The sequence below is a fragment of the Dermacentor variabilis genome, chromosome 3, assembly GCF_050947875.1.
Source record: "Dermacentor variabilis isolate Ectoservices chromosome 3, ASM5094787v1, whole genome shotgun sequence".
Classification (NCBI taxonomy): domain Eukaryota; kingdom Metazoa; phylum Arthropoda; class Arachnida; order Ixodida; family Ixodidae; genus Dermacentor; species Dermacentor variabilis.
In genome coordinates, this window is record NC_134570.1 from 21,112,151 (window position 1) to 21,134,580 (window position 22,430).

The 22,430-nt window shown below is 43.7% G+C and overlaps 1 protein-coding gene across 1 annotated transcript; it reads left to right on the forward strand.

Moving 5' to 3' along the window:
- Window positions 1-151: 151 nt before the first annotated feature.
- On the forward strand, window positions 152-21,412 carry RfC3 (replication factor C subunit RfC3). The gene is made up of 11 exons (XM_075684447.1): window positions 152-258; window positions 361-425; window positions 605-741; window positions 4,542-4,621; window positions 4,725-4,798; window positions 5,780-5,939; window positions 10,373-10,454; window positions 11,019-11,148; window positions 12,546-12,623; window positions 18,041-18,095; window positions 21,279-21,412. Exons 1-11 carry the CDS (start codon window positions 230-232, stop codon window positions 21,364-21,366), a joined length of 978 nt encoding a protein of 325 aa, XP_075540562.1. The 5' UTR covers window positions 152-229; the 3' UTR covers window positions 21,367-21,412.
- The last annotated feature ends 1,018 nt before the right edge of the window (window positions 21,413-22,430 follow it).

Sequence of the window (22,430 nt, forward strand, 5' to 3'; positions counted from 1 at the left end):
AAATGCAAATTAAATTAAAAAAAAAAATTGTTAGGCATCATGCTAAGCGTAAACGTTATGGCTATAACTAATAAATTTTATTTATTCACTGCTATAGTAAGTTTAATTAGGTGCTTATTATTCTTAAATTTGTTGACGTGCTCTTTACCAGCTTCATAACGCGGCGGCATACTCCACGCTTCCGATGCGCTTTCTCACTCGCCAATGATCGCCAAGTTTGCGCGCGGAAATGAGTACTTCTACTACAAACTTACCATGGTTTGTATATTTCAGTCCGTGTTTCGTTGCTAATTGTGTTGTTTTAGGTTGCGTATGACAAGAGCAAATAAAGCTGATAGATTTGCTTTTTTGGTTCTGCAGGGTCGAGAAGTACAGGCCTCAAAAATTGGACGACTTAATCGCACACGAAGACATAATTAGCACAAGTAGGTAATTGTATTACAGATTTTACCATATCTCCACTATTAGATGCTTTAGCTAATTGAGCACTTGTTGCAATGTATTCGGATGTGTTGTGTGTATTGGTGCGCTGGGAGCAAATAAGCTGATGATCCCCGGCGCCCATTCTCGGCCCTGTATCACGTTGTGCCCCTCCTTATTGCAGTTGGAAGGTTTATAAAAGAAGACAAGCTGCCGCACTTGCTATTCTATGGGCCTCCGGGGACAGGCAAAACATCTACCATACTGGCATGCGCCCAGCAGATCTACAGTCCCAGAGAATTTAGCTCCAAAGTACTTGAGGTGGGCTATGTGATTGATATCGCTGGACTGTTATTCTGCAGATGGTTGTCGCGTGCTCTCAAGCTAGACGTTGTGTCCTTGAGTACTAAAATTGTCCAAAAAGGAATGGCAGGTGTTTACGTGGCATTCATTGACGAGTGAAGTACGCAATGCAGGGTAAGTGAATGGTGGTTAAGACCAAATGTTGCTGATGTGATCAAGGGATGGAATGAGGTGAAATTATGAATGTAGTAGAGTTTGCAAACTTCAGTACAGTGAATCTTTGCTTATTTTAGAAAGGTATGCCCAGCTATATTGAACCAACTGGCATCAGCACATTTTACTGTCACCTTTTTTTCCCATTTCAAATTGTTTTAGTTTTTAATGGACAGAAAGTACAAGGAAATTATAGATGAGGAGGAACACTCTAGACAGTCAGCATGTCACAGCTTTGTTGCTGTGTGTGACACACAATGCTCACACACATATATATTTTTTATAAATTTTGAGCTGCCAGTAACATTTTTAGATCAGAGTGAAGTACTTGTCATGCATGTCCCTTTGTCGTCTGTGGTTCCATTGCTGTGTTTCTTTTTCCATAAAAGATGAGCATTCACCAAGTAGCTTGGTTTGCACTTCTGTTGTGTCTACTCTGTATATATTACTGCTACAGATACACTCTTTCACAGAGTGTTTTCACTTTCAGCATGCCCACACATGATCATTCTCAGCTGACTATATTGCAGGGTAAACCATACATAGTGATGCCATTGTATTAAGCATATTAGATACATAGATAAAATTAGACCATTTTAAGTAGCGTTTTCTTGGGAACTTCAGGCATAAAATGAAATGAAATTGTGAAATCCCACTTCAGAAGCAAAAGCTCATGTTTTTACTGAATGTGCATCACTGTTGGTTTTGCTGCTGGACAATTTCGTCCACTACGTACTGCTGCTCTCTTGATGAAGCCATTGTAGTGTAACTAAAGACAAATACAAAACCAGACACCACAGGTGCTACATTGCCACCTGCCAGAGAAAAAAACAGTAGTAGTAGTAAGCTATCGTCATAAGTAGGGAAAGGTTTGCAGGCACCTTAACTGTCTCACTTTTCAATGAACACCTGAACTGTCCCACGGAAGAAGCAAGCACAGATTTAAGGATTCTATTTTATGTTTAACAACTAAATTATTGTGTATTATAGTTATTTCTGTGCTGTCATTTATGTTTCATTTTTCACAGTTTAATTTCTACAGGGCTACTTTTTCACTGCTGATGGCTGAACTTTGTGCACGTACTGGTCATATATTTACAAATATACATTGTGCCATCTTAAACAGTATGTCTGAAGCCTCACTGAAATTGCAGAAGTTTTTTTAGCTCAGTCCATATATAATGGCTATTCGTCTTATGTGTTGCAGGTTTTGATTGCATATTTCTGGTTGACTTAATTTGACCCACAGAGCTTTTGTAAAATAAGGCATTCTGAGAACTGCTTTGTTTTTCTGCATTCTTTATTTTCATTGGCTTGGAAACACTACAGAATTCGTGTGCCACCGTCCGTATGTGACAGAACTTTACATAGGCAACCTGAAATGCATAACCCGTACAATGTGATGCTTAGCAATAAGTTATCGGGACCCCAACCACAGAATAACAATTAAGGGGGGATGAGGGTCTTGAAAACTTTTTTTTTATTTCTTAACATATCTTCCTGAAAACTGGCATGCAGATATATCTTTGAATGCTGATCCCAAATATATATTCAGATTTTATATATCTCATCTAGAAATGAAGATATAGCAAAATAATTTATCCCACATAGGTCTTTTCTTACGGGCCATTATGATAATTTCTTAATTAAAAAAACTAGTTTTAAAGAATAGCTGTCATTTCCAAGGGCCCACTGCACATCCTAAAGCTAAAGAAATTTTTAAAAAGTGATCATATAGGTCATGAATGAATAACAAAGTAGGAAGAAAAAAACAATGCGGGAGTAATTAGCTTACATCTGACCTAATTGCTAGTCTATTGGGTTTAATGAAAAATGGAAAGCTTTAGGATGTAGCTGAGGTTTTACTGAAAAAAATGATACCTAATTCAATAAAATCAGTTGATGCAAACATTATGAAAACTTCTGTAAGGCAAAGGCATTTGATCGAAAAAGCAAAGCTGAGAAAATTGCATTCAAAGTTTTGCTTACTCTGCCACTTTTGTTTACCTATCACATGGAAAAATTTAATGCTTTAGCATGCAGCCCAGTCATTACTGAACACAATAACACCAAACTCACAGAAATCTGTTCATGTAAAAATTGTGAAAACCTCTGTATTGCATTGGCACTTGACAAAAAGAAAAAGCTCAGAAAGTCGTCTTCACTTGCTGTGCCGACGTTCATTAGCTCGAACTTGCGGAAAGTCGCGGACTTCTTCGCCAATGAAGTTTTAATGTTGTCTGCGTACTTTTCGCACCCCGCGCACTCCGCGCAAAACAACGTGTCGAAGCGTTGAGCACGCGAGCTCGGTTTAGCCGCGTCCGTCGGCACCGAAGCGGCGTGCGGAAACGCCGAAATCGACGTTAGGCTTAGGTCAGCCGGCTCGGCCGTTTCCGACGACACGGAATCCGAAGCGACTTGCAGCATCTCAAAAGTTGGCATTTTCGACGGGCTTAGTCCAGGCGCATCCACCGGCACTGCAGAGACTTGCGGTAACACCGAAGTTGACACCGATCGGCACTGTCCAGCCGCGTCCACCGGCGAAGCTGTTGTTGGCGAGCTCAGTCCAGCCGCATCCACCAAGGGCACAGCAGCTTGCGGCATCACCGAAGCTGTAGTTCACGACGATGTAGCTCTCTTCTTATTCCATGCGCGTCTCTTTTTTCCGACTGCTTTTCGCGTGCTTGCTTTCAAGCGCGCGTCTCGCGCCATCGTGACACGCGGAACAAAGACACCAGGCACGCAAAAGCAAGAAATTCGTGGTTAAAAGAAGCGACTCAATAGCCAAAATATTTACAAGAATGATAAAGAAAAAGGCAGAAGGAAAAATAGTAGGAAACAAAGAGGAATGCGAAAAATGACGTGCGCGCCGGCGAAAGCAGACGACGTGAAGGAGTCGAACAACGCGGCCGCGGGGCCGCGGTAGGCGAAGCATGCGTCACGGCCAATCAGAGGGCTGCGCCTCGGGGAGGCGCCCGTTTCACCCAATCAGCGGCTGTCTCGCGACGATTTCGCGCTTGAGAACGGGTGCCTAGAGTGCCGATCGCTCCGCTGCACGAGGGTCTACAGCGTGCCGAGGGGCGCCAGAATGGAGAGCGGGAAACCAGCTTTCAAACGTGACCAAGATGGCGCCGATCGGTTCGCGTCGCGCGGAGCTACGGCAGCTTGAAAATGAGGCAAACGTTCGCGCTTGGCGTTCAATTTCGGCTCACCGACGTTTCTAAATTGCCGTTTTTTTTATACTTCGAGTAGGAATTGCGCCATAATATTTTGTAAAGGCATAGTTGGGACATTAAAGACTTCAAAAACGCAATTTTTGAAAATTGCCATTTTTGACCATTTTTCGCGATTTCAAGACCCGCGTCCCCCCTTAACCAAAGATCGTTTTCCTTCATTTTCTATTGTGGTCAGCACCCTTCCTTTTTACTTGTCGTGATCCTTCCCGAACAGACTGGCTTCTGTCACAACCTCAGTTTCAAAGTGAATGCTTTGAAGATAACTTTGGGTATCCTGTATCAAAAAAAGAAAATACAAGAATCTGCTCTTTCTTTGTTGCTGTTTTAATGTTGGAAGAATTTAATATGACCAACTTACTTTTAATTTAGCTCAATGCATCAGATGACAGAGGAATCGGTATTGTCCGTGGGGAGATCTTGAGCTTTGCAAGCACAAAAACAATATTCAAGTAAGTTCACTCTTAGTTCAATCTATTTCATTGCGAGCGAAAGGCCACCACTTATATGTTTTCTTTTGGCTTCCCATGTCTCTAAGGTATGCTTGCTTTTCAGCTCTGGTTTCAAGCTGATTGTGCTTGATGAAGCTGACGCTATGACAAATGATGCACAAAATGCATTACGTCGAGGTGAGTATACAACAGTAAGAAGTGTGCGTTTCTTTTCCCAACAAATCATAAAGCAGGAGGTTTACTGTTGGTATGTTATGATGAATTTAAAAAAAAACAATTGCTTTCTTTAATACATTTAGTTAAATGGACCCTGAAAAGGTTTTGACGGTCTTGTACGAACATACTAAGTTGTTAGGGTTTAGGCTAACATCTCCAGTATATCATTAAAGCTTGTTTCTCGCTCTCTCCTGATCATTAAGTGACACAGTGAAGCTACTCAAGCAGACAAACAGAGAGCTAATATAGCAGTGGCCAAGTGTATTCTACTTTACTGCTGGTGTGAATATTCGGTACGTTCGCAATTGTGAACATGTATATTTAAATGTTTTACACTTTGGTTACAGCAATACTGGCTCTGTGTTTAGCTGGTTAAGCTCTGCACCACCAGATGGCTACACCGTGCAGGATGCTCACATTTACACTAAGTCCTCTTCATCACTGTGGTAGTAGTATGGAGGGACTTTAGTTTGCAAAAGGCGCAGTTTGCCTGAATTTACTGGAATACCAGCTCGATGCTGCGGCAGAATGCTCACAATGCACGCTGCTTGGGTAGCTCTCGAGGGAGATTGACGGCCAGGCAGCTTGTGGAGAGGTTGGAGAGGCTTCGCGCACTGGCTCAAAGACAACCACAAGTTGGCAACATGACGTCACATCATGACACAGAGCCAGTGAAGGCAGTGCTTAGCTCCGATCACTCAGCGAACGAGTTAAGGGGGAAAATCATGGCTAGGGAGGAGGGTAACTTATAATCGTCTGTAGCTCTCTTAATATGAGACGCTTCACTTAAATTGCGGCGCTAATGTTTTGCTGTAGCTGTACCCTGCACATCTATGAAGTGTGTCCAAACCATTTCAAGGACCCTTTAATCGTTGCACAAGTTTTTGTTGGGAAAGTGCGATTTGTTGACTGCCTTCTGCTTCTTTAATTTTATGTGATCAGTGATAGAGAAGTTTACGGAAAATGCCCGGTTCTGCCTCATCTGCAACTACCTCTCCAAGATCATACCAGCCTTGCAGTCACGATGCACTCGGTTTCGATTTGGGCCTCTCACAGCTTCCCAAATGTCACCTCGTATCGATCATGTAATCACCCAAGAAAGGTGAGACGTTCATGTGGCCAAATGGTCACGCTAGACATGATTTGGTTTATTAACATCAATACATTTTCTTATGGCAAGGTTTTGAGAAGACAGTGTGTGCTTGTGTCTATATGTGTGTCTGTGCACAGGTGTCCATGCTGGTGTAACACTGCTGCAAAACCGCTCTGTATAAATCAATATATCTTTAAATTATGCAATAATGGTATGCTCCTAAGCTGCAGAAGGCAAAAAGTTACATATATAAATTGTTTTATTCATCTGAGAGCATACAAATCTAATTAAATGTGATATACGAATACCTTATACTTGCAAGTGCCCAGAAGCACATGCAGTCTAACCTTGCTGGTACGTTCACTGTTCTTGAATTTTCCATGTGCTACATTGTGTTAACGCAGTCAGGATCCAAAGATTCCTACATTCTAGTGCCAGCCTCCTTGCTTTCACGTTCTTTTCATGTGGTCTCTTCAAGAATGTGCTACTGGGTTTCCAGGTGTGATTCATTCCACAAGAGCCTAGTGCAGGAGCCTAAGCTATGAGATGCACCCTGGCACCCGAGATCACACTCAATACTCAGCTTGAGTTGGAGCAGACATGATGCAGAGGGATGTGTACAGAGCTCAGATCTGTTAATCGCAATACGGAACGCATGTCCAGTAGGACCGTCTGTTCCTTCTAATGATAAACAGCAGTGGGGTTACGAATGTGTACTATTAAAGTTGGATGCCTGTCCTTGGGCCACATTCATATTGTATATGGGTGTAAATATTGTCACATGTTGATTCGATTCCATGGTGCAAGCTATCACCAACCATCAGCCACAAGCTATTGCCATCGAAAGCTGCACAAGTGGGTACCTCAATCTTGGGATAAATGCCGTCCCTCGTAAGGACCACGACTCATGTCCTTATTAAGATGGATGCTGCCCACAGACAGGCAGGCAGTTATTCCAGCACCCACTCATACTCACTGGTAGTGTCAGTGGTTAGCACCAATGCTTATCAGCAGACAGCGTGGGTGGTACTGTCAGCCATGTACTCGCATGTTGCTATTTACCAGATCTGTGTTTTGTGCATTCCCCTGATCACACTGTTTATTGGCTGTCACTAACTATAACTTCCACTGTAGTGCCTTATTACTGTGAAAGAATATTAAAGAATAATATGGAAGAGGAAGTGAAAAGGGGGGAAAGGGAGAGGAAACAATATCAAAGAGGGTAAAAAGAATGACGGAGGCCTTAAAGGGACCCTGAAACGACTTTGATGATTTTGTACAAACATACTGAGTCATTAGAGTAGGTCCTTCTGATCATTAATTGACACATCTAAGTGCTCCGCGTAAAGCGTGTAATTTATTATAAGGTTTTAAAAATGCACATCGCTGCCGATCGCAGCATACTGCTCGGCGGAATTTTAAGCCGCCCCTACCCATATGACGGAAATCACCCAATTGACGTCAGTAGGGCGAGCTATCCGATTGGCTGCCCAGGGCACGTCATCGATAATTTTTCCACCTTTATGGTGAACAAATGATGTTCGTAGTAGTTGGAATGTTAGTTCATTTGTTTTTATAAAAAGAAAGTAACAGAAAGACAATGCACAAGAACAATTTCTCACTTCCGGCTCACAGCAAGCGTCGTCTGCTTGTGTTACAATGTGCTCCGTCTTGACGAGAGCTCTGCGGTCAGTGTTGGTCTCTCTTCTTGTGAGCACCACGAATCGCCTTTGTTGCGTTGTGGGCTGCAAGCATAGCAACTGGCAATATGTCAAGCTGCAACATCGTGTCCCTCTGCAAGGCAGCAGATGAGTGGACTGGCTGCAGCGCATCTGACTGTCGCTATCCGATCGGCGCCAAAATTTGCGCGTTTGCGGCCGTCCCTTTACACCGGAGGATTACTACCACAATAGCATTTCGCGAGTCTGCTATTAGGGTAAACGCAAGTGAGGGGACACGGCCTGGCCGCTTGACCGTGCCGTTTGACAGGATCAGCAGAAGTGCAAATGTGAATGGTCTACACGGTGCAGCCACCTGGTGGCACCGAGCTCAACCACGCACAGTAGCAGTAACGAAGTGTATTCTTCTTTGCTGCTGGTGTAAATTTTTCACAGGGGCGCAATCCTTAACATGCTGTTTCTGTGAATGTTCAAAAGTTTTTACACTTGGTTAGAGCAATATTAGCTCATTGTTTAGCTGGTTAAGCTCTGCGCGAGACAGGTGGCTGGACCGTGCACACCAATCAGGCCGCTCACGTGCGTCTATGCTAAAGTTGCTTCATCAGCTTGAGTTCATGCCTCCACCCATCTGTCGAAAGGCTGAGCCCGCCTGTGGGTACCGGAATACCAGGCAAGTTCGGCACTGCGACAGAGTGCTCCCAACACGCTGCTTTGATAGCTCTCGCTTGCCACGACTGATTGCTCCGACTGCCAAGCAGCTGACGGAGAGGTTGGAGAGGCTTCGCGTGCGTGCTCCTAGAGAACCGGAAGTAGACGACACGACGTGCCATCATGACGCAGAGCTAGTGAAGGCGGAGCTCAGCCCCGATCACTCAGCGAATGTGTTGAGAAGAAAATACATGGCTATGGAGGAGGGTAACTTGTAATCGTCCATAGCTCTCTTAATATGTGACGCTTCGTACAAATTTTGGTGTGAATGATTAACTTTAGCTGTACCCTATGCCTCTGCAAAATTTATCCGAACCGTTGCAGGTGCCCTTTAAGGATGTTAATTGAGTTTGTTTTGGTGAAATCACTAGTGACGTGTTTGCAGACATATGCTTTTACAATCTCTTTCTCTCGAAGTGGCAGGAGCCTCAGATTTTGTCTGCCAACCTTACCTTGCATGGTGTTTTAACGGCACAAGTAGAAGTGAACAGGCTGCATTCCAACGGTACCAGTGTTGGAATGCACTGGTACCGTTGATATTGAGCCCATGTAAGAGGTGCTTAAGCTGAAAAGATGTCTTGTTTAAGTGCCTTGTCCTTTTAATTTAATTTATTGTGGCTTCAAAAGTCTGAAGATGTTACATAATGTGGGATCAAGCAACAAGCTATTGTTCATATGCCTGCTATAAGCAGCTTGCAGGGTCAGCGTTAGTCCACATGCATGTACAGTATCATATCACTTTGTATCACTTTGTAGTAAAGCTGATCGGCGTCAGTTGTTTTTTGTAAACATCGTTTTCTATAGGTTCTGGCAACTTATCAATGAAGGTGCACGGTGTGGGGTCTCTCACACCCGTGCTCTTGGGACAAAGGAACGACAACACAGTAGTGCAAACAATCACAGTGCATTTATTGCACCTTTCATAGATCAGTGCCTGCTAGCCGAGCTGCTATCCACAAACATGTCGATGGGCACGCGACAAATCTAGAAGTCTGACTCACCGCGACCGGAAGCGAGCGAATATGTTCGCCCCATGCTGGATCCCAACGCCTGGTCCTTCGCGTGTATGGTCACGCGAATCGTGGCGCGTTCGAAGGCGGCCACGTGAGGCGGTCTCGCAGAAGCATCGGTCGGCGGCGCACGGGATGTCCACACTCTCAGCCGACCCGCCGGGGAAGAGGGTCGCTGCACGTGCGGCACGACCGTCCCGCTTGCTGTCTCGAACCCAACAGCCCGAGCGCCTTGTCTCCCGACGCCCGAGTAACCCCGCAGCGGCGCGACGCTCGCGCCATCTCTCGCACCGCGCTTGTACCACTCCAACCGCCGCGGGCGAAGCCGCCCTGCAGGAGACGGGCCATGCGGGAAAACTAGATCTCAGGGGAGGCGTGAGAGTCACGCATCCCCACAACGGTCACCCACTATTGGTAAAAGCACCTCTTTAATATTCAGTGTAACTGCAGCATTTCCTTTATGTTGCGGAAAAAGTAAGGTCAATATGACATGTTAAGTCGATATTCGAAGAAAGAGTAGCTTTTATGCCAAATGTCAGCTGTTCTGGACACTTGAATACTAGTGAGGCGTTTGCCATAAGAGTGGACAAAGGAGTGCATGGCATTGCTTAATTCAGTGGCACGCACTTGATTCCGACTACATTTTGCTCATGCCTTTTGAAACAAACTGGGGGGATACAGCAAATTTGCATGGTTTACCAATACATATTGAAATCCGTTGGCTTATAATCGCTATCACCCAGAACAATATTCGGCCAAACGTAAATTTTAACAAAACAGGGCGGACATAAATCATAGTATTTGGGCCTGCCCTTGGGCGCCCCGACAGGGCCGGAAAATTAAGGACAGGAAGTATTGGGTGACCGTGCTGCTGAGCTCGGGCCCCGAAGACTAACTCTTGGCTGTCCAGCAGGCCGAGGATGCCGTCAGAGCCTTTGGGCTCTGACGGCTGCCATCTAGGCAGGGTTGGCGCCCCCCCCCCCCCTCGGAATCTGCCGGCTACCTAAATGTATGTTATTTACCTCTTTCTCTCGATTTCTTTTAGGCTGACCGTCACAGCTGATGGCAAGAAAGCACTCATGGATCTGGCCCAAGGTGACATGAGGAAAGCACTGAACATTCTTCAGGTTGGCTCCTAATTCCCTCATTGAAGTCTTCATTTTCATTTTAAAAAATTTGCTTGCATTAAAATGCATTTTATTCAACTATGCAAGTGATTACATTGTAACATGAACTTAATATCATTCGCGGTCTAAAGTGTTGCAGCCTCAACTGGAGCCTGCTGCAATGCATGATCAACAAGGTCTTCTTTCTGTTTGCAAAACAAGGCTGTGTTATAAATGCATTTCAGGTCCTTTTCCCCCCCACTAGTTCGATTTTCTTGCAATTTCAGTGCTTTAGGGCAATCAGCATTTTTCACTGGGATCAATCAGAATCTAACATGTAGTGCTCAGAATTAATCTTTGCTTGAAGTTGCTTGCACATTGTATAGTTCAAGTGTGCCTGAAGCTGCATATCACCACATGTGTGCCCTGTTCTTAATATATAAATCAGGCAGCTCAGCCCCTATGCACTGAACTACGCTTTATTTTGTCTCTAAAGGTCATCACTTGTACGGGGTGGGAAGGGAAGTCTGGAGCCAACTTAAACATGGCATAAATGGTGGAATCTGTGTTTTTGCTACAATGCAGAGCACAAGCATGGCCTTTGACGAGGTGAATGAGACCAATGTCTACCTGTGTGTGGGTCACCCACTCAAGGAAGATATCAGCGACATTGTCAGCACCCTGCTCAACGAGGACTTCGCTTTCTCCTACAACCGTATCTTTTTGTTCTGGCTTGTTTTTTGTTACTCTTGGGCATGCTTGCTGGCTGCTGCATGCTTTGCAGTTGTGAACGCAAGTTCACAGAGACTTCTAGAGGTGCATAAATCTTGGCTTTAGCATTTGTCATCCCTTTCAAACATTTTTGTCAATGCCCTGCTGTATGCGAGTACAAGCAGTAATTGCAGTGCCTTGGATGCAGAGCTTTTACCCTTGGGTGTTCTGTTGGGGGAGCTGCACATACTCTCCACATCTTGAGATAGATTGCCCAGCGGGCTATTGCGTAAAGCGACATGCACGCATGACTAGTACGCAAACATAGTAAGAGTGCATCACATCTGTTGCCACAACGAGGCTTCATTTGCTTTCACAAGATACGAAGGGCCAAGTCTATTTTCTTGGTGAGAAGGATGGGCCTTTTGCTCAGCCAAACAGAAAAGTGTACGAATGTAATTCTTGGAGAGACATGATATCTTTGGATAAATTAGCTTTTTATTATTATTATTTTTAGCCGCACGTGTAGTATGCACTGTGCATTACAAATAAAGATGGCTGCTAGGTTCACAGATCACTACTTCTAAAAGTAGGGTGAAGGACTCATTTATTTTGAAGTGCTATGGGAAATGCAAGCTGGATGCATTGATGAAGTGAGTGTTTACAATAGAATGTCATAAATTCATTATGGGTGATAACAATATTGTAGCTATGTTCCACTTTGACATTTGTCATGATCCGGCTATTACAGACGTGATCTATATGAAAATGGGTGCAGGAGTTGTTCTAGAAGACACAAAGGCCTGTCTAAAGCATGCAAGCATATTTGCATGGTATGGTACACTGAGTAATTGGGGCTATTGTGTCATCAGTCACTTAGATGCTGGCAGAAAATTAGGCAAAATTTTTAATTGATTTGCAGGCTTAGTCTCTACTGAAGAAAATGAACACTGAACCTGCTTTGTTTAAATTGTACACCTAAATTACTCATGGCACCCATAAAATTGTGCATGGTGTCATAAACTTAACTTACAGATTGTTTCCCCTTGTGTGCTCAAATAATCTAGAAAAGTTGCCAGGTTGCATGTTTCTCAATTCTTTAATGAAGTCTAACTATTTTTAAAATTATCAATGAACTAGCCTTGGCCATACATTGATAAAATTTATGGTGGCATGGGCAGCTGGCTGTAGTGTCGTCATTCATATTTTGCTTGTTTTGTTTTCTGGTAATATAAGCCTCTGTGTCTCCGGCATATCATGGGACATCTTTTTAAATTGCTATTGCATCCATTTAAACTTACATTTGCATCTGTGAAATCATCTGCTGCACTTTGCACAGGTGTTGTACTGAGTGACATTGTTTATCCTGTGTCCTTAACATCGCTTCCCATTGTGTCCCAGACATCAACAAGCTAAAAGTGGCAAAAGGCTTGGCTCTTCAAGATGTACTAACACAGGTCCATTTGTATGTCCATAGAGGTGAGTTGATACCAGATCACCTCCCACATAAATATGTGCCATTTCCACCATAGCATCATACTTTTTTGTTATTTTAATGTTATTTTCATAAATATGATGCCACAGTGCCTGAAATACAGAATGCAAAAAGCAGTCTCAAAGCCAGAAGGTTTAGTGCAAGACATCCTGTTATTGTGTACATCAGATAAGTACATCAGTGAATTGAATTACACCAGCTGATACCAAAGAAACTGAAATCATACAAATCACAATAAAAACAATGAATTGAATAAATACAACATTCCATTGTACTTAAGACACCCACATATCTTAACTGTAATACAGTTGACTCCCGATAATTCGAAGCCGCTTAATTCGAATTTTCGGTTAATTAGAAGTGAAGTGCTGGTCCCGTCAGTTTTGCATGTAATCCTGTAGAAGAAATCGCTCGATAATTCGAAGTCCTCATCCAGTAATATTGTTTAATTGGAAGTTAATTTTCAGCCGGGATCCTCGAGGTGACCGTCATTCTTTGGTAGAATGTGCAATTTTTCAAGTGTTGCAAGCAATTTTTCAAGTGTTGCAACAGTTCCGTGCTCCGCGTTGATGTCATCGCCACCGCAGCCGCCCGCAACGCCATCCTTCTTGGAGCGGCGTGATTATTCATTGCTACGGCTGCCGTGGCCTCCGCGATCAACTCCGGCGGGAGCCGCTTCGCCTCCCTTGGAGCTGATTGCGGAGGCCACGCGGGTGCCATAGGTGCACGCAGCGCTGCATACTGGCAGTGGCGAGATTGTGCGAGATTAGTCTTGCAGCGTGCGCAGCATATGTCGAGCGCCTTTGTGCGGGAAGCTCGTAGGCTAGGTTGTTCCACGAGTGATTCGGAATTGACTGTACCTAGTCGCGCAGTTTATAGCCATGGCAAACCGTGGCTCTTACCGCACGCTCGACCTGGCAACGAAAGTCGAGGTTTTGAAGGAAGTTGAGAAGGGAGGTGCCGCCAAACAAGACATAGCGCGGAAGTACGGGATCAAGCCGAACATGCTCTCTAACTACATCAAGAACAAGCGCACAATAATGGATGCATTTGAGAACGACAAGTTCAAGACTTCTCGGACGCGAATGCGCACCGGCGCTTACCCAGAGTTGGAGAAGGCTCTGCTGGTTTGGATTAGGGAGGCCAGGAGCAACAAACTTCCTCTCAGCGGAGACATCGTTGCGATGAAAGCCCGAACGCTTGCAGCAGTGTTGGGGATCGATGACTTCGTTTCGTCAGATGGATGGCTGACGCGCTTTCAAGATCGCCATGACCTGGTTTTCAAGAGCGTGTGTGGTGAAAAGGCGTCCGTTAATCAGGAAACATGCGCCACGTGGAAGGACGGAAAGCTGCGTGAATATCTCGCCGAATACAGACCGGAAGACATCTTCAATGCAGATGAGACTGCACTCTTCTATCGGCTTCTACCAGAGAAGACCCTGACATTCAAGGACGACGACTGTGCTGGGGGCAAACGCAGCAAGGAGAGAGTGTCGGTGCTGATCGCGGCAAACATGACTGGCACGGAACGATGTCGGTTACTTGTGATCGGGAAAGCCGCGAAGCCGAGATGTTTTAAAGGCGTGAAGACGCTGCCTGTGGACTATGAGGCGAACAAAAAAGCGTGGATGATGGCCGAAATCTTCAAGAACTGGAGAAGCAAATTGGACCGCAAGTTTGCTGCTTCGAACCGCAAGGTGTTGTTCCTTGTCGATCACTGCAGAGCTGCATGTGAATGTGCCAGTCTTGAGTGCAATACGCCTCGCACTTTTGCCTGCAAACACAACGGCTGTTTTGCAGCCAATGGACCAAGGCATCATCAAGAATGTTAAAGTCCTGTACAGGCGGCACCTCCTCGAGCGCATGATTTTGTGTATGGATAGCACCACAAAGTACGAGGTGAGCCTGCTTAGTGCCATCCACATGTTGGCGCGAGCATGGGATCGTGTGAAGCAAGAAACAATCGCAAACTGCTTCAGGGCTTGCGGTTTTGTGGCAGCTTCTTCGGAGGATGCCTCTGAAATTTCAGCGGAGGAAGCGTCAACAAGCGAGCTTGACGGCACTGATTTTGGTGGTGCTCTAGGGGACGTCAATTTTGAAGATTACGTAGCCGTAGACAAGGCGGTCGAAACGTGTGGTGCGCTGACGGATAGCGAAATTGTAGAGATTATTCGGCCCCAGGAAGGGACCCAGGAAAGCGACGATGACGTTGAAGGCGAGCCGCAACCTAAGGCTGCCGATGTAGCTGCAGGCCTTGCTCTCGCGTAGCGCTTCTTTGCCGCTGAAGGTAACGCGGAAGAAGCGTTCCGCCACATCTACAGCCTGCAGAACTTGCTTTCAGCAGCGCGATTCGGCAAGAAGAAGCAAAGCAAGATGACCGACTATTTTTCTTAGAGAAAATACTGGATTTCGCCACAAATAAAGGGCTGTTTTTTATGTTTTGTGCTTAATTGGAAGTTCGTTTAATTCGAAGTTTTTTGCGGTCCCCGTGAACTTCGTATTAACGGGAGTCGACTGTACTTATTTCTGCATGTGGAATTTCTGCATTTCAATCCCCAAACTGGGCACTTCTGCACTGTTATCTGTTAGCTGTATAACTTCTGTAATCTTGCATGGGTCATTTATTCACTATTTTTATATAAATTCTAGTAATACTATATTTGTTACTGAGCGATATTGTTATACCAATTAAATGTATCGTATTTCACATCATCATTGGTGATTTCTGCAGCAGTTAAGGAAGCTTTCTCTCTTTTCTTTCTTTTTCTTTTGCTTGCCATGTAGCACGAAATGTTTGTTTCTTTTTGTAAAACTGTCTAATACAATGTCCACCTGCTTTGGTCTCACTACGGCTGGCAGTACATGTATCGCAAATAAATTATATACTGATAAACTGTACTTAGCATAAATAATACATAAAAAGAAATTGCCATGTATTCACCAAATATGAGCTCAAGTTCCTATTAAAGATTTGATAGAACCCTTTTGTGTACTCTCAGGGCAAAGAATCTTCATATAGATCCGGACGAACAAAAAAATGTGCAGTAAGCTTGCCCTAATTCGTTCCAGGCTTTGGTAGCAAGAGAGAAGTCATCAATTGATTGATTGTGATGTACAGGCAGGGCTGGTTGCAAATGGAGCATTGTATCAGTGGCTAAATTGCATCGCCTTGCAACCTGTGTACTTTGTTTCATACGTAGCAGGCAACACTACGAAGGTTAGAGAGATTCTCACACTACTCACATTTGCAACCAAAAAATAGTTCATTACATATAAAGGAAAGATAGATATGTGTCATGCAATTTGATGCAACTATAAGTGTTATACACTTCTGTTGCTGAATATGACATGATTATTACATAGAAGGTGTTGTACACCTTGCAAGATTTGAAAGTCGTGGTCTCGGGAGCCTGGCGTCACTTAGAGGGTCACTGTAGCCTATGCCACCAGCACGTCTCGAAATGAGTAGCTGGCCTACACTATTGGAGCGTCACAATGACATTGAGCGGGCCCACGCTGTCGTCTGAACTTTCACAACTAGAGTTGCTAACTTGATGAGTGCGTGGTCAGGAGGTTGGAGGAATAGAGCAGCGGGTTTATCCACAGGGGCGAGGCAAACTTATTTACAGGAAAGTCATACTGGCAGGCCCATGCTGAGCAGTTCATTGTAGCACCCGGCTACATCTTTCTCATTCTACTACTTGTGTAGCTACTTGTGTAGCTATCTCAGCCTTGCCTGATATCTGTGAAATGGAGTACTACAGCAACACCAACTTCTGATGTAGCATCTGGTCTTCAGTTGCTAGGAGCTGCGTTAGCACTTGCAATGATTCTTTTCATCAGGTGCACGCAAGCTGCTCATGCACACTATGTACAGCTGTTGCGATACTACCTGCCATGCTCATGAATATTCATCCTCAAGATGTAACATGCATCCATTCCTGCCGATTGCGCTTGGATTTTCACACTCTTCACAAGAAACCAACTGAGGTGCTTTGAACAGTCTGCAGTTGGGATGGTGCTCCTAGTAACAAGAAATCACACATGGACTAGATGGTGTGGTATACAGTACTTGCTTGTGTAAAGTCTGCCCACATGTAAGGCCTACACCCCTACTTTTGAGCAAAAAAAGAATTGGGAAGAAAAGTTTCACTAAGCATCATATGCGTCCCTTTTGTGTTGGTTAATTTCCGTAAGATGCTGCTAGAAGGCAATTGTTACTGTCCTGCCAATGATGGCATCATCCCATCACATCACAAGTGCACAGTACAGTGCACTTCAATGGTGTCAGCACTGCTGTGGTGCGCACTGCTGCAGTGCATTGTTTAGCTGCATCGTACTTTCAAGTGCATGAAGAGGGCATCCTTGCAAGAAGTGTGCGCATAGATTTTGAATGCGTAGCTTACAGTTTCGTTCATTGTCAAGAGCTTCAAGATGCTGCGAATCTCTAACAGAATATGGATAGCACACAAGTCAACTAGCTTTGGGAACGCGCCAGTAAAGCAAGCTTGTCAGACAAGGGCAGTGGAAGCGATGAGGATTAATGAATAAAAGTATTTGTAATCGGTCGCTAGTGTTCTCGTTATTCTGTACACTGACCTGAGAACAGATCAAGGCACCAGTCAGCAGCCATGTGCCTGCTTCAAAGCAAGGCCCACTTGCTGTACAAAAAAATTTCTTAGTGTGGTGGCCTTACATGGAGTAAATACCGTAGTTTTTCAGTACTGTGTAACAGAAAGACAATAGCACATTGTCGTAGCATTGAACTTTGACTTTAAGGTGGCATCGTTTCGTCTGTGGTTATGATAGGACATTGGTCATGCAAAACTACAAGGATGGTTTAATCAAGACAGGTTTACAGGCACATTGAGAATTGAAGCGATCAACAATGGTCGAATGAAGGACGTCGCTGTAGCCAGCAAGTCAACAAAGGGATTAGTATTCGTCAGGAAGGTTGTCGGCCATGGCGGCCAAATTTCGATGGGGGCAAAATGCGTAAGCACCTGTGTAGTAAGGTTAGGTGCATGTTAAAGAACCCCAGGTGGTCCAAATTGCCGTAGTCCCCCACTATGACGTGCCCCATATTCAGATCATGGTTTCGGCTTGTAGAACCCCATAATTTATTTTTTTAATTTGAAGGTTGTCATATCTGTGAAGGCCACTGTCGAGAATTTAGGCTACTGGTTCCTTGTTTTCCTTGTTTGCATTGCCTGTACAGCAGAGCAGTAACCAAACAACTAAAATACCACATGTAACTTATACAGTTGCTGTTGCACTGACTTTTTTATTATCACTCTTACGTAATGTGATTATTGAAGTAGTCAGGTTGCATTAGCACCGTCAATTGCACTTAGTAGCAATCTTCGTTTGTTCTAATTATTTCGTTACTTTTTGAACGCAGTTGAACTTCCAGATAAAGTGAAGATGTACCTGATTGACAAAATGGCAGAAATTGAGTAAGTATCTGCAGCTTTAAACCTAGATGCACAAATAATTAATGGAGTAATGTGCTTGCTCTACAAATACATTTCAGTATAACCTTTCAGTGTTGGTCCAAAATCTGTTATGCATTGCATTTTGTTTGCTTTCTTTTCATACATGGACTAGTACAAATGTCTCTAAACATAGCTGCACTAAACTGTTGTAGAATAAGTTTTCATTTGTTATATTTGTGCCATAAAAAAAGTTCATGGTAATGCAGCTCTTTGCACCTTATAATGGTTTTTGTTTACTATGGACTGTCTTGTCTCTAGCTAATTTTATTTTTCTGCATAATTCTCTCACAGGCATTAAAATGTAACTGCAGAACTATGCTCTGGGCACTTCATTATATTACTGAAGAAAGTTCTATGTGCTCATTGAAACAGTGCAATTGGGTGTCTACCAACAGGAAAAACCGGGAATTCTTAGGGATCTTGAGTAGTCTGGAAAAACTCAGGGAAAACTCAGGGAATTTGTGCCTTTATCAGAGAAAATTAGCTGTAATATTATGAAAAGGGTCGAAAGTCGTGGTAATGCTGGCTCGAGTAACAGACAGGAATCATAATGAATCATCTTTGATGCCCCGTCGTCGACTGGAGGAGTTGCCAGTGTACAGTCAACGATCAACTTTACGGATTCCCGATAATTTAGGCGGCTTCACGGCACTATCATGTACCCCATAGAGTCAATATATCAAGACGTCTGAAATTTTGGACGCAAGAACTGTTTGCAGTCCGATTTGTATATTGTAGGCAACGGACAGTAAGCTCATTGGTCTATAGTTTTTCAAGTCTTTGGTGTCCCCTTTCTTATAGATTAGGATTATGTTAGCGTTCTTCCACGATTCCGGTACGCTCGAGGTCATGAGGCATTGCGTATACAGGGTGGCCAGTTTTTCTAGAACAATCTGCCCACCATCGTTCAACAAATCGCACACTTTCACTCGCACGTAAAGCACACAGTGCATGGGGTGTGATAGGATCTGATCACACTTGGACTTCATACGGAACATGATGCGGCTCCACTTCAGTGGTCGATCCTGTCGTACGGCGCGCAATTGGAAAGGTACGTTTGTAAGCAGCCGCTTGTAATTCAATCATTTGACCGTCTAGATCCACGGAAGTTTTCATTTACTGTCTTGGCATTCCTTTGCGGCAGCAGTGAAATTTCGGTGTACAATTGAAACCTTGTTAAACCGTAGTTGGCTGGAGCTCAGAAAAATTATGTACTAAATGGTAGTACTGCTTAACCGAAATAGCCTGAGATCGCCCACTTACCTGTCAAAAACGGAACTCGGAGAGAGTGCGATGAAAGGGGAAAAAAACATGCAGTATTTATTCAGTTCGTGTGACAAAAGTGTTATTTTCGTTTAATGCTGCGGCAGCCTAGCAGCGACGACAGTGGCCTCAAACTTACTGAAGCTGCGAGCCAGCTTTTCAGCAGGCCCCCTCTTCTCGACAAACACTCGCATGGCAGATTCCTCGTTGGCGTTGCATGTTTTCCATGCACGCAGGCGGTATCGCTGCACAAGTCGTGGGGCTCCTTTTTCATTGTTGGTGGCTCTTCTTGTCGCGACGATTGCATTCATGAGGCTGACATAACGCGCAGCTTCTGCCACTGCCGGGCCTGAATCACCTATGCTGTCGCTTTCCGTGTTGTCCTCATCACTGTCACTAGGTGACACTTCGGCAACAACAAAGGCAACGATGGCACGAACCTCGTAGCTGGCATCTCTTCATGGTTGCAGCAGCGCTGCCGAGGAACTGCTTTGCATTCCAATTGCTGCACACCGTAGTAAACAGCAGATCCCTGTCGCGCGCCAGCGTCGACTTCTTCGTGTCAGGTTTGATAGCGCGAACGATGTCTAACTTTTCTTCTCTACTGAGCACTTGGTGTCTTTTTTCTCCGAGCTTCAGCATGACGCGAGCCCTTGGTCGCACGATGCCACAAGGCACTCTGGCATGGTGCCAAAATGATGTCGATCTTGATGTGGCTTCACGTGCAAACGCACAGGGCGCTTGGAGGCCGTTGTTCCGATCTCTGAGGCTTGTTGTTCTGTCAGGCCGCCCGATGGAGACGACGCACCGCCGTGTTTGCGCAACAAAAAGTGGAAACACTACGTGTTAACCGATGCCTGTGCAATAAGCTGGTACAGTTTATGCGGATGCAAAACACATTATGTTCAATGGCCGCTGAGTCAGGGATTTGACTTTACTACTTTTAACATAAAACTACTGTTTAAGAGGGTATGGTTTAACAAGGTTTTACTGTGTTGAAATCTCATGCAAACACACTTCGTCATATTGAGGTTCTAAATACATGGTGTTCTATGAGCAATAAGTTATGTAAAGTCAAATACTTCGTTATGTCAAGAATTTCATTGTATTGAAGTTCTCTACATCGAGGTTTAACTGTACTGTCAGCCCTGTTTTGGGGCCATTACAGGAAAAATTATAGCTGTATTAGTCAATTACCCTCTAAAATACCAAGAACAGCTCTCTTCCCACAAGTGGATGCTTGGTAAGTGAGAAAAGACTCAAAAACAGGACAAGAGGGAAGGCTGCCTTCAAGTTTCTGCAACAGGTCCCTGTGATGTCATGGATTTTGATGACGCTGCTCGAGCCCAGTTAGTTGTTCGTCGGCAAAGATGGCTGACATTGTATTCTAAAGAAGCCAAACACTGAACTGAGCAATAGGGTTGAGGATTGGGCGAGTTGGTATTGCATTCTAGAACTGGTACAGCGCAACATACAAAGGAAGAAACAAGCCGAGCGGGCCAGATAAAGGAACAGAGCACTGGAACAGCGCTCTGTACCTTTATCTGGCCGGCTCGGCTTGTTTCTTTCCTTGTATGTTGCGCTGTACCAGTTCTAGAACTGAGCAAGTGTACAGAGTATTTACGGATCCACAACTGCCATAATGTGAAGAAAACCCTTTGAAATTTGTGGTACCAAATGTAACTTTGATCTTCTTTTTATCTTCTAATAACTTACCTTTCACCATGAAATTGATGCAGATAGAGGTTTAAAGCATACTCTATCAGACAAAGCTAGATTAATGTTTCTCTTTAGTGTCCCTTCAAGATTTCAAGTTGACTATTTCTTTATCAACAAGGAGCTTTCATTCTATACATGCCTCTCTTCTTTTTTTTCCCCTAGATATCGACTTGCAGCTGGCACGAGTGAAAAGATTCAGCTAAGTTCACTCATCTCAGCATTCCAGGTTGCCAGACAGTTGGCTACATAATTTATAAGCTTGTTTATGGCCTCAATAAACACATTTCTCATTCCTTTGGGAGAATGCTGCATTTGCAGAAAAGGTAACTGGATCAGCTTTTTGTAATGTTGCTTTCATTTCTAGACCTAATCGAGGTCAGTGTAGAACTATACACAGCTCTAGATGAGTTAATCTTTACTGGTTTCGCCAGTTCTAGTGTACCTTTGTTAAAAGGAAGCTTTAGCTCGGGTGCTCCTATCTTAATGCATGTAAAAGGAGAATTCGTTTTTCTTGGCAACACAGCACCAAATTTGACAAAGTTTATTGCATATGAAAGAAAAACTTAAACTCTAGTTACTGTTTGCTTCGAATTTTTAATTTAGGTTGTCAATTTTCTGTTAAAAATGGGTAAAATATCGTAAATTTTCAAAAGCCAAATGCAAAAACACCTGTGTACTTAGATTTAGGTGCACGTTAAAGAACTTCAGGTGGTCCAAAATTTCCGGAGTCCCCCACTACGGCGTGCCTCGTAATCAGAAAGTGGTTTCGGCAAATAAAACCTCATAACTTAATTTTTTTTTAATTTTCAGGAAATGAAACTATGAAAGTCTACAACTCTCTATATCAGCAATAAAAAGAGGTATCACAATTCTGTGAATTTCATATGATATTACATCTAAAGTGGACAAAATTGATATGTTACACATGAATCTGAAAAAATTTAGTAATATGGAATTACAGCTTTTGCAGAACCCTTGTAAACAACGTAACAAATTCACGTAAGATATAAATGGACATACCGAACTTGTCCGCTTTGAATAATCTTATGGATGCTGTTTACAGAACCGCAGTATCTGTTCTTGATGCAGAGCTGCTAATTTGTAAACTTCATGCTTCTATATTTTTCAAACTTTCAGATTTTTGAAAATATTTTAAACAAAATTCAAGCCCTAAATCGAAATTCCACTTTCAACAGTCATTAGAATTTATCTTTCTCTCTCAAATGCGACAAATTTCATTAAAATTGGTCCAGGGATTATCTCAGAAAAGCATTTCTCCATTTTACATGTATTTGAATAGCCCACGTTGGAGTT

Bases quoted from the DNA above. Each gene is read 5' to 3' on its own strand.
- RfC3 (XM_075684447.1), top strand. From the start codon at position 230: ATGAGTACTTCTACTACAAACTTACCATG. The intron at 259-360 runs GTTTGTATATTT...TTGGTTCTGCAG, and splicing joins TCTACTACAAACTTACCATG to GGTCGAGAAGTACAGGCCTC. The intron at 18,096-21,278 runs GTAAGTATCTGC...TTTTTCCCCTAG, and splicing joins GACAAAATGGCAGAAATTGA to ATATCGACTTGCAGCTGGCA.